Source organism: Anas acuta, chromosome 1, assembly GCF_963932015.1.
Source record: "Anas acuta chromosome 1, bAnaAcu1.1, whole genome shotgun sequence".
Lineage (NCBI taxonomy): Eukaryota > Metazoa > Chordata > Aves > Anseriformes > Anatidae > Anas > Anas acuta.
Genome location: NC_088979.1, coordinates 148,359,886 through 148,372,799, shown reverse-complemented (window position 1 = coordinate 148,372,799; position 12,914 = coordinate 148,359,886). Strand labels below are relative to the sequence as shown.

General features: G+C 41.3%; 1 protein-coding gene across 2 annotated transcripts in view; it reads right to left on the bottom strand.

Annotated features, from left to right (window-relative positions):
- Positions 1 to 12,914, bottom strand: part of RFX4 (regulatory factor X4) — a 91,969-nt gene that overhangs the window by 47,081 nt on the left and 31,974 nt on the right. For both annotated transcript variants that reach the window (XM_068664589.1, XM_068664596.1), the window contains exon 5: positions 3,727 to 3,788. In XM_068664589.1, the coding sequence (XP_068520690.1) occupies positions 3,727 to 3,788 (62 nt within the window). The remainder of the gene's footprint in view (positions 1 to 3,726; positions 3,789 to 12,914) is intronic.

Below are 12,914 nucleotides of genomic sequence, written 5' to 3'. Positions count from 1 at the left end.
TTAGCAATAAGCAGAGGTACAGACCCTCTGGACAAGCCCTTCTGTTGTTTCAGCTCCCTGATTCTCAGACTGTTTTGATCCCTGAGCAGCACAAGTCTTCACTGCAAATGAGCTTATCAGAAACGTTTGAAAAATTGAAAACACTTTGGGGTGGGGGAAGCTTGTGCTTGAAAGCAGTGAACACTAGGAAATGTACAGTTTGAAATTATTTGCTTCATAACTTAGCATCATCTTTGGTCTTAGATCCGCAGAGGATACTGCCCAGCACCGTAACGCTGCCTGAGCAGAGCACAGTGGGAGTCGCATGGTGTGGCTGTGCTACAAGAATGGATTGGTGGCCTTATGGCACAAGTTTGAGCTATGGTTTAGCTTTATAATAGGTGTTAATGAGAGCACTGATTATCCTGTCTAGCCCTTGCATCAAAGCAGCAAAGACAATCTTATTCACTCCATAATTTTTCTAACATTTACTTCATTTTCTCAGCTGTAAGCACCACCAACACATCAGTTAAATTTTTAATGGTTAGAAAGGGCATCAGAAAACTGTCTTGCTCTTGTACCTTTGATTGACCCTACTTTCCTAAAGCGGATTTTCAATGACCTTCCAGTTCTCTCCTTACAGCCTATCAGACCGCAGTGAGACTCTCACTTCTGGATCCAGCTGTGGTGGTAGGAGAGGTTACCATCTCCAGGTGTTTGTCATCCTCTCAAGGCAGTTGCTGGGGAGTGATTTCCGAGTGCCACCAGCACATCAGTTCACTTCAGTGGGCCCTAGTTTGCTTTAGGTAAAATAATCTGGCTTTAATAAAGTCATTAATTAAAATAGTGAAAGATCAGTGTATAAATGACAGCAGCTTAAACTAAGGTGATTTTTTTTTTCCTGTAGCAGATTCACTCGTAGTCATTCACCCGCAAACCAGCACATGCCATAATCTCCAACAGAAAGTAGTGGCAAATAGCTGGAAGCCCTAATCTTGTCTACCAGCACAGATGGGCTGAGAGGCGGCCTGGGGAGCTGCAGGAACCTTCTTATATGTGCTCCCTTACCATGCCCACTCAGGATGTTCCCTATCATCCATTAAAAATAAAAGCTATCTTGAGCTCAATATTGAACAATCCAGGTGAGATTTATTTAAAATAGCTGACATGATATGAACGGGATTTCCTATCTTCACTACCTCAGAAAGCCACGCTATCTGCTCCAAATGTGCCCATCAGGGCTTAGACCAAAATGCATATTCCACAGCAGAAGCCAGGCTCCAGATCAGTCCTACCCTGTTACAGATAGATGACGAGACCCTCTTTCTGCCAAGCTACATGGAATATAAGAGGCTATAACACCAGATGTAGAAGTTTGGCTTTTAACTTGACTGGTAACAAGTCCAGGTTGCAGCTCAAGTCCCCACTTCGGTCTCTAGCAGCTGTCACACACACACTGTGTGTACCAGGCACAAAGCCTACCTACATCTGCCCTGCGAGCCTCAGCAGTATGGCTGGGGCTGGGGAAGGGGAGAGGAAATGCTACTGGGAGCTACTACCACAAATTATTGAGGGAAAGGGAAAAAGGAAAAGCTCACAGCAGGCAGGACAGCAGAAGTTCTAGAGAGACTGAGAGGTTTGTACAACTTCAACAGGGGTCAGTCTCTTATATCAAGTTTCCCCTTAAATCAACTCAAGAAAGAAAAATAAGACTGAAAGACTCAGAAACGTTGTAGAATGCCACTATACGTTATTCCCTGTCCGGTATATTTCACTTGGTAGTACACTACATAAAGGATTTCTCCAGTTAGCATCAAAATCATACAGACAGCAATAGCTAAATTAACACAAATTTTTCCAGACAGCTTCCTCCTTTAGCAATCGTTACATCCTAAAGGGCAAAAACTCATTAGTGCAGTTCACAAAGATTATTTCTTGAGCACTTCTCTGCATTCCCAACAGAAAACAAACACAACACCACAACAACAAAACACCCCCTTAATATAATAAGCAGGGCTTGAAAGTTTGATCTGTAAGAGAACAACACGCGAGCCACGCAATCATTTTTGTAGTAAACAGCAGAATGTTTTTCCTTTCATGGATCCAGTACCTGCAGCACTCCTTTAAAGAAAGAATAAAATTCCCTTCACACCATATAGTTTCCATCAGCTTAAGTAACTTCTTGTGTATATAATTGGAGACTTTCAAGCTGCAGGACAGAAAGAAATCAACTTTTATGTTTAGATGCTTTCTCATGCCTCACCTGTGGTGGAACTGTTTTTAAGCTCAGTGTGATAGAGACCATCTGCATGCTTACAGCAATAAACCCAGCTGCAAAAGAGAAAGCCTCACAACTGATGACCAAGAGTACAGTGCCACTGGAGCTCTGAACTTTGCAGTGTTATAAGGCAGCAGTGCTATAAAAAGACTGAAGGCAGAACAGTATGAAATCAGATGATCTTAACCACTTCTATGGCCAAATTTCCTTGGCAGTAGCAACGAAGGGGAATGAAAATCATTGACTGGCAGCAATTGGTCAGCACAGTTGGTGATAAAGGGACTGAAGTGTTAAAGCATAAAGTAATTTATTTACATAATTTTTAACTGGAATGCATCAGATGTTTCTGAAAACAAAACCAGAGCTCAGTTATAGCTGTGCTGGGTCTAGCAAGGAGTGTATTTATTGTGAAGAAGTACACTATGCAGGTAATGCTGTAGATGTGTTTATACCTCTCCTCTTCAATGGATCAAATGATTCCTTCGTATGCCATAATAATTGGAGTGTTAACTAGTGATGTAGTTATCATCTTTTGGACCAGAAGAATTCAATTTTATACCTACTGAGGCTGTGAAATATGAGTGACTGTGTATGATCTCCCTCACAGGGGTGAGCAGGGACTATCAGGGACCAAGAATTTTGCAGCACAGTTCATAGAAACTCCCTGCTTCCTAAATAGGGATCAGAACTACTGCAAAGATGGCATGAGAAGAGTATGTGACCTGAAAGCCCCTCTGATAGGCATCCAGGTTAGGGGAAAAAATGCAAGAGCTGTTAAGTCTCACTGATTCTTAGCCTCATTGAGAGCAAAGAGACATTGCTTTTACAGACACAAGACACCTTTGGTCAGTTGATCAAAGGTATCTTGCCCCTGTGAGAGACTCCTAGGGCTGCAGGAGGAGTGAATCTGAATCTATTTCTCTTTCTGGAATTATGATGAACTGTTTTCAGAGGTACCATCTTTTGGATAAGGCAATAAATTAATTCTTTGATCACTTAAAGATACTTACAGCAAAAAATGGTCATGAAATCCAGGTTTATGGTCAATTTCAATTTAGATCAATGTATAATTCTACCTAAAACCCACATAGCATTCTGCCACTTACCCTTTAAACTGAAACATGATGTTAACCAGCTGTCATTTCCCAGCCTCCAACAGTAGCTCTACTAGTGCTAGGTGTGAATGCCCTTTATGTTGTGTAAAGTGAGTTGAGAAGAATTATAGGAACAACATGGAAAATATTGGCAATGAAATCAGTAAAAGATCTCCATTAGACTACCCACACAGGACTATCACTGCTGAATCAATAAGACAATGTAAAAACTGCAATGGAGCCTCCATCAAAGTTGGGTTTTAATTCCCCAACTGGACAAATCATTCCCTGATGTTATTCCACTCTGTTCAGTAGAGTAAAGCCAGGGCCAGATGGGGCCCTGTGTGAGATGATAGTATACCATACACTGCTTACTTTGATTGGCCTCTGGTTCCAAGTCTCCTTGTCGTTAGCTGTGGAAACTGTTGCCTTATTATCTGCAAATGAATAGAGCTGATATTAGAATAAAAAAAATGAAAAGCACATTTGATAAGAATTTATTACAGACTGTAAAGACAAAAAAGCAGAAAAAAAAAAAAAGTACTATATCACCAAAATGCATGGGAGGGGAAATCAGAAGAAAGCTTTTCATTTTTTCCACTACTGAAAAAGGAGAAATAAGCTTTTAAATTCAGTATAATTTTATTAATTACCACCAGTTTAAATAGAGACTTTCTGAAGTTACTGGAGCAGAACATAGTTCCTTAAAATCTAAGATCAGTTCTACCTCTAAAATTACAAGGATTATACTTAGAATTGGCTGGGTATTTATTTATGTTGGTTGCAGGACCAATATACTTGGTTTTACTGCAACTAGAGGGAACTTTCCTTTTGAGAGTTTGCGAGGCAACAGTTCTTTAAAGTCCTTCCCTGCCATTAAACACACCCTTTTCTATAAGATGATTCTGTGAAAAGATTTTGGTATTTGACAGAGGTACCACTTGCACCAGCAAAGACTCACTGTTGCTTTTGTAAAGATAGCTCATAATCAATTTATTCTCTACGGAAAACAAGTGCATCTCAGAAACAGCAGGATACTGTCAAGAATCGGGACTCTACTCTGTCAGCTGAGATTAAAAGAACACTGCTACTGTAAAACAAAACTTCTTTAGCACCAGATGCATTTAAGGAAATGGATTAATGAATGTAGATCGTGCCTTCGGTAGCCAGATCCTACGTCAGCCAGGCTACTCCTGATGAAAATGCTCTGCTCGAGTTGCTGGGAAGGTAGCTCTCAGCACCTTGCAGGATTGAACCTGATTCTCAGTGTGGTCTGCAGCAGTAGCAAAATTCATCTGGCAGAACAGTCATGCAAAAAAGACCACAGTAAGCCTTGAAGATTCACTTATGAGAGAAATTTCTTCCTTTTCTAATTTGTAACCTATTTTAATTGTGTTTACATGATATAAATTGCTAAATGTTTCCTATTTTTGGGGGACAAAACAAGTATCATTAAAAGAAAGCAGACATACGAGATGAAACACAACTGTTCAACCAGAAGAAAATGTCAATTAAGTTTGATTAAATGATATAGATTTTTTCCCCATAAGCCATTTTGCCACAGTGATAAATATTTAATCCTGATTGATGACTGAAAGCTCTAGAACATGTATTTGGATCAAAAGGTACTATATAAATAAAGACATTACAATGTCACATATTTGACTGTTCCTTTGGTAATATTTTTTATCAGACACACAATCAGCTTTCTTTCATATCATGTAAAAATTGACCTGCAGTGGTTTCCAAGAGCTTTGCACAACATGGCTTCTGTCAGAAACACAGCACAGACTCGGACTCGCTAGGTTGTTCAGCTTTAATTTCTGGAGCAAAACTTCAGCAAACAGTAAAACACTTTTGTGGAGCTGTGAAAGTTCAGCCTAGCTGTTTGATAAATGAGCAGACAGGCAAGCAGCCCTTCTTTCTTTTTTTGTATGGATTCAATGAAGCCTGCCTAAAGAACACCACATGCTGTTCCAGCTACTGATCTAACATTCCGCAACATCTCAGCCTTCCAAATTCCCTTTAATTACACATTAATCCCACCCCTCTCTCTTTCATTTTCTGCAGACAGGGTTGGGGGCTCCACAAGGCTGTGGGAAAAAAGGCAGTGTTGAAGAACTACTTTCTGAGGATGGCTTTTTGGGTTAGGGGATTTTTTTTTTTTTGGTAGCAGTTGTCATTCAGAAAATTCCAGTCCTCTCCTAAAGTCGATTTTACAGCAGTAGACTCAAAAGTAAATCTTAATATTAGATTTACTTTTACCTTAATTTTTCTTTTTGGAGCAATATGAACACGTATTACTTTCAAAGTGTGTCTAGTAGTGATGAAGTGTTACAATGCACACTGTAAATGCTACTTTATGAACCATATGCCATGGGAGTTCCTGGGATTTAAATAAATCAGCCAATTTCTACATACCAGGGCAGAGGTGATCAGGAAAGGAGAATAACAGAGCAGTCAATCAGATGATCCTTTTTCTTTTCTTTGTTTCTTTTTTAAACCCAACATGTTTAAACAATGAGGTACACCTTTCGGGATACAGCCAAAAGTATGCATCTCTTAAAATATTCTTTACTACTAATTTACAAAAGGAAATCTAGCAAACCTCTGAAAGAAAACATCAGGACTCTTTGATCTAATGCATAAGCTATGTATAGCACGGCGTGCTCATGCTTGGGTGCCTGTACACATGAGCATCAGTATTTGTGTTTGTGCTTGGAATGAAACAAGTCAAGTAAGGAATGAACTAGCTGTTAAATATAAATGTTTATATTTGTCTACACTTATGTGAATGCTTATGCAATGATATTGCCAAAGGCAATGAGATTTCCCTGAAAGGAAAGAGGAATTCAGAGCAGAAGGACAAAGTGGAGTTCACTGTGCACTGAAATAAGTGGAAAAAGAGTCCAAAAAGTTGTTTTTAAATCGTGTTTTCAGCCTGAAAAGCCTCCCTGTAAAAAACGCCATATTTTTGTTGCATCTTTATTGACTACAGAGAAAACGAATTAATTTTATATCTGAAAGGAGATGGGGGAAGAGCATTCCTAGATATCAGACATAAAAATTCAGGTTAGATCCGAAAACCAAGTTGGATTCTTTTCCTTTCATCACTGCAGTGGGGTTGCATAAGCAGAAATGAAGCAAGACCTGACCATGCAGTTCAGACCTCCCTCTGAATGGAGCCCCGTCCCTGTTCTCACAGCAGGGCTGGCTTCTCAACAGAAGCAGTGGTAAAAAGATCTCATGGGTGGTGTCCAAGGGAATTTTGGAGTGAACGGGACTTTTACGATTGTCCCTCAATGGAACTGAAATTTCATCCCGCGCTTCTCCAAATTTACCACAAATCCAGCTGCTTATGAAATCTGCTGAGTAAGGGGATGCAGGCTTTATATTTTCCAAGTAATATTCCATCAAAATTATGTGGCAATTTTGACTTCTGTGCACTCCTTTATGCTACTTGGCTTTTTGTTTTTGAGACAGATGCACAGCAGCAGTTTCACACGCAAATATTCCTGCCCCTACTATATTAGCCTCAGAAACCACTGCTCCTTCAATTTCTTTCTCAGTTACTAAACTTCAGTTCTTTTCTCCCTTTCTTTCCTCTGTGCCCTGCTTAAGACCCTTTCTCACCTTCTGCCTATAGAAGATCTTGTATGATTTTCTTGGTTAAATATATATACATACATATTAAGAACCGCTTTATCTTCTTTCAACTTCATAGTTCTCTTGGTGATTGCCTGCCATACAGATAAGAGCCAGACAGAACTCATTACATTATAAAACACCACATATAGAGTTTATACCTTTCCAGTGGACTCCTAGACCCAGGTCTGCATTTGTTTAACCCTTTTGCAGATAATCCTGATGCATGGCACAGGAAGAACACGAGGGATCCTTGTTATTTCTGACAGGCCGTACCAGTTCCACTCTGAATGTATGCAGCAGCCAAAGTGAATGCAGGAAAGAATCATCTCCTATCATTCTCTCACATTGAAATTATAGTGCTGGTAGTAAAACATTCAACATATACTGCACTGAACTCAGAGCTAACAGGATTTTTACCACATTTTGGCCTTTTAAACGTAGGTGTCTAAATAAACTTGAATGAGATACCAATTTACTTGTATTTTTGATCATTCTTAAAAAAGTGGAACAAAAGTGAAATAAATTACTGAAGCAGCCATGTGAAACAGAGAGAATGCTTTATTAGCAACAACTAGAAAAATGCACTTCCCCTGTAAAGGTCTGTATCGTAGCCCACACAACCTGTGAACCCTAGCCATGGCTAACTGCAGGAGCTGTCCTGTTACCAGCAAACAGCTGCACAGGCGCGTTCCTTCATCCTGCTTACTGCCAGCTGAGATTTCTGCCATCAGACCTATCCCCATAACTCTAGCACCGGGATTCAAACATGAGCAGACAGCCTCTGCTTTAAAAGGAGAAGGGCATTGTCTATTATGCCTTCATTCCTAAATTATGACCCATCATTGCTTATTTGATTCACTACCAAACTGAACTTTGTTTCTACTATTTTTTAATGAGATGACATCCCAAAACAAATCAAAGGGAGGGGGGAAAAAAGCACCTCATGCATTTGTCTTCATGCTAATGAATAAGCATGTAAGAAACCAGCGATGTCAGAAAACTTTTGAAATCTTTTTTTCCTCTCTCCCTGTAAGAAAATGTTAAATTTTCCTCTGGGGGCAATAGACAGAGGAAGACTTTATGTTCATTTTGTTTGTGCATCTGATCTAGAGGGACATTATTCTTTACGACTCTTGTCCCTTTCTGTTTGAAATAATTCTAGGCGTGCTTCTAGAACTTCCCAGGGTAATGAAATAAAATCAAATTAAGTTGCATCACAGCATTTGAATGCTGCCAGAATGAGAAACTGACTCCAGGCTCTAGGACCCAGAACTCTGAGCAGTTCTAGATAACAACTCCTTATAAAAAAGCCTGGCTCTATTTACATCAGTGCTGGTTTCTAATCCCCTATCTAGAGGGCATGCATTGCTTCTATGAAGTCAGGGACAGAAGATCTGGGTTTATTTATCCACATTTATTGTAGCGTTTCAGACTTAAACTTCTTTGCTGTGGCAGGAGGAAAGTAAGAAGTGACGACAAATGTAATTATACCCCCACACAGCTATGTTTTCCTTGTTTTCAGTGCTGTCAAACATAAACAATTCTGATGTCCTAAATCTTATATGGTGTCGAATTTTCAGGGTCATTCATCTCTGACCTGTTACTGCTCTGGCTGGATCATTTTGGGGTTTCCCCATCTGCTTCAGTGCTTTTAAAAACCCTGTCCTGTATCTGTTATTATTAACACTCGTGCTAAAAGTGGATCAAAGGTGGCTTGGTGCTGGCTTGACAGCACATTACCTCGAGTAAAAGGTCAGAATAGGTTTTGTCCCACTGGTAAAAAAAATGCATGATCAAGCCAGTCCATTACAAAGTACAATTCCTGTTCCCCAAATCCACCAAGCTGTGTGAAGAACAGGAGAAGCAGCATGACTGTGTCTATACCCTACTCCTTGCTCACTTACTTGCATAACCCTAGAGGGAAGAGCATGGTGTAGATACAGGTTTAATATGCTCCACCCCACATCTCTGGTTGGTTTAGATTCAGTAACCTTCCCATTTCTCTACACTCACTTTCATCGTTTTATGGAATGAGCCATGGCCTAGCTGTAGGGTAAGATCTCACTTCTAGCCCTGATACATCTCAACTGATATTGCAAAGCAAGTCAGACAAGGCTGTTGGCACTTTTTCTAATGCCCGTGCCCAATTCCGCCTGCAGCGGAGATTAGACTCCACGAGGAACTCCATCTGAACCGGACCCTTTAGCGAAGCTTGGGAGACCTCAGCTCAAATTCATCCACATCCAACAATATCCTCCTTCAGCAGCTCCCCCAGCCAGATGGAATGCAGCCTAAGGCACGATCGAACAGCTTGCTGCGTTCCAACAAAGCTGCGAGCACCGAATGCTCTGCCTCAGACGCCGAACTGAGCCGCAGCCACTTTCCGTGCTGGTTTGCTGAAGCCAAGCAGACCTAAAACCCTGCACAACTCCCCCTGCTCTCTCCTGGTGCCAGCGTGCTTCCTGCCATCACGCCCGGCTCTGGGACGTGCTGACAAGGCATGAGGTAAAGCAGCCCCGAGGCCACTCCGCTTCATGCCCAAGGTCTGAGTGGAAGCCAGACGCTTCAAGTGGCAAAGCCTGTAAAAATGTCTTTGCTAGAGGGCAAATCTTCAGGAAAGAGAAAGCCTCTCTAATGAAACGGAGGTGTCCTTGCTGGTTTTCTTGCTCCACATTCTCAAGGAGAAAAAGGCAATAGACAGCAAGCTGCAGGAATAACAAGGGATCTGTAAAGCAGCACTGGGGGACAAAGAGCTTTCCTAGTACACTGTGGGGCTACCTGTCCCCACGCCAGTATGATCACTAGGTGTCATGGTTATTATGGACTTCTCCGTGAAGGCTGACCTACAAGATGTGGAATTAGGGAGAAATGTCATACTGGTATGAACTGTCCTTCAGTCAGGAACATTAACTGTTAAAAAGAGATGAAGGAAAAGCAGAGATTGCTCAGATGGCGCTGACAGACTGGTATGGTCCTTTAATGCAATAACAGAAACCACATCCCCAGCTTTAGATTGATTTTTCCCCAGCTCCGTTTTTCTTTTCTATATTAACTTGAAAAAGCCTAATAAAAAACCCATTCCATACGTAGGACTTGTCCATAATAAAGCACTTGCTATTTTAGACTAACAGAAGAGAGCACTAAAGTAAATTTGGCATTGCTATACACTTACCATTGAGGCTACTAGGAAGCAAATTGAGAGTATAGGGAAAAAATACGTCTGCAGATGTAACTCCTTTGCACTGCAGGCAATTCCCAGGTGTGTGTGGTACAGAATGCAATCACATTACAGTGTCATTATCAAAGAGGTTTCAATGATGCTAACTTGTCTGTCCTTTTTAAGAGTCAACAGACACTATGCTAGGATGAAACTGTAAATCCAACCTATGTTAATCGTGCTTGGAGGAACAGTGCTGCTGGCAAAACTTTTGGACATAGAGAGTGCATAGTGATAAAAGAAGGCTCTGGCTGGTGCAGCTTGAAGTGCAAACTATATTGGAATAAAACTTTTATTTCCTAGTATAACTGTGTCTCGGACCTTTTTTTTTTTTTTTTTTGGCAAGGTAGAAATATTATTCAAAAATGTAAAAGATCTTTCCTAACCAAAAAAATAAAAGAGAGAAAAGAGGAAAGCATTTAACCTCCAGGGGGCATATGGGAGTTGTGGGAAGAACTCTATAAGGATGCAAAGAGTTTGCATCATGAGCAAACCAAGTGTTCCTAAGTGCTCTGTACGAGAAAATAGCAGGGTACTGGAGGTGACAGCACTACACAGTAAATGCGAATTGGTCAACTAAGGACTCAGAGGACGGGGAAACAGGTGTGGAAGAGGAAGATTACATCTTCAAAAGGCTCAGTTGACAAATATAGGAGGGGGTCACCCAGGGTCACAAAAGAAACAAAAAACACTGCTGGCTGAGGAGATAAAAGTGAAAGAGAAGCCTAAGGACCTGCCACCCCAGTGCCTTGGTTCAGTGAGGACAGAGCCACCAAGCCTCACACAACCAATCCTCACACAACAATTTCTGGGTAGTTCCTAGCCCAGTGTGTTAATTGCCACTAATATTTTACTAAAAACAAAACACATACCCGCTCAGCCCTCCCTGCTACAGGCAGTGGAGAACTTCCATTTGGAAACATCCTAAGCTCCTCTCTCTGAGGCCACTGGGTCTTTTTTAAGTAGCATTAGGGCTTTCACTTCTTCTGCCTGATGGCTAATTCATGGTGTAAATATATTCACTGTGGGAAAGGTTTTTCTCATGTGCAACACTGTACTGTAGGAGCTCCATGTCATTCCTGTCCTTCCTCCCTTTACTTCCCTGTCTTCTCACTGGCCTCATGGAGCAGCTTTACTTTGCTTTACTCTGGCGTGAGATCAAGGTCTTGTTGAACACAATATGGTTTTGCCACTGCCTAAGAGCAGAAGTTTACCACTGGAGTCTTCACTTGCTGGTACCAAGCTGTAATCAGCAAACTAACACAGGGCCCTCCCTAGTCACTGTTCAGTTAAAGCATGTGGGTAAAAGTGTGCTCGGTCCTGTATTTTCCAGGCAGTAAAAAGCTCTGCAATAATAAACCAGGTAACGTAGCTATTGGCAGACTGGGAAATGGTAGTAAGTACAAAACTGCCTGTCATTTTCACACATTATTTGGCTGAGTAAAGAACTAAAAACTTGGCTAACTTACTAAAGTTACGGCTGCCTTTACCATATAATAATATATCGCATCAATAACCATTACTCTTCCTTGTTTTATAGTAAAGGGACTTGGGAGTGTAGCTTGCTTTCTTAAAGGTGTTTGTTTACAAAGTAATTCTGTTCTTTCCTTTTCTTATTCCTTTCCTTGCTGTTAGCCTGGTTTCCTCAGGAAACAGCCTGTGAGATACTGCTGTCTCTCTGCTAATCTTTCCACCCCGCCATTCCCCAGGGTAATTTTCGTTTCACTAATCCAATACTACCAAATGCCTGTGGTCCAGTCCATGTCCTAGAGGTTAAGCAGAAAACACTGGCCGGATAGCAGGGTGAGCACACTGAAGGCTGAAGATAAGACAGGGAAGAAAGCTGAGCCTTTAGGTGAGCCGCTTGGCACTGCCTTACTGGACAACCACGAGTACAAGGCAAGTCACCACTTCTGTTGCTCTCAGCCAGCCACCCCACGTGCTGCCTTCTTACCCAGCTGTCTGGGCATGGGGAGGAGAGAAAGACAGAAACACAGACAGACAGACTTGGGAGAATCTAAAAATAACATAGAAAGATGGTGCAGCACATACAGTGACTGAGATTGGAAATAATTGATTGGGGAAACACGGAGATATTAGAGAAGATTTAGGTACACCTATGGTATTAGGGAACCTAGGCAATGGTAGAAAACAAGGTCCATTAGCTCAGCTGTTCAGGAACAATTTGTCTGTTCTCTCTTCTATGCTTTGTTGTGGATATATGTCACTTACACCAGGGTTAAGCAGCAGCCAGGGGCTGAAGCACTGTCTACAAACCTTAATCTGGAGAAATAATTTCCAGGCAAGCTTCTCGTCTCAAGTGGTATCTTTAAAAGTGAAATTAACGCTCGTGTTAATTCAGATGTAGCTGACAAGTAACAACGCATTAGGATGTTACTTATTACAGATTCTTAATGTGCTGAACTCCATGTCTGTTTCTGAAAACTACCAGTCTGTTGAAGAAAAAGCCTAAATGTTTAACATTGCCCACAGAGCTAAAGTTCAAAGATGAATCATAAATTTAATGTGGTCCATTGAAAGGCGAACTGTCTACAATTTCCCAGAACAACTAACCCCTTTCTCTGGAGAAGATGACAGCTGCAGGGCTCTTGATGATTCCCAATGAGGACAAACATGTCTGGGGTCTCTGTTTCGGGAGCTAAGTGCGGAAGCCCTCAAATAGCACCTATTTCACTGC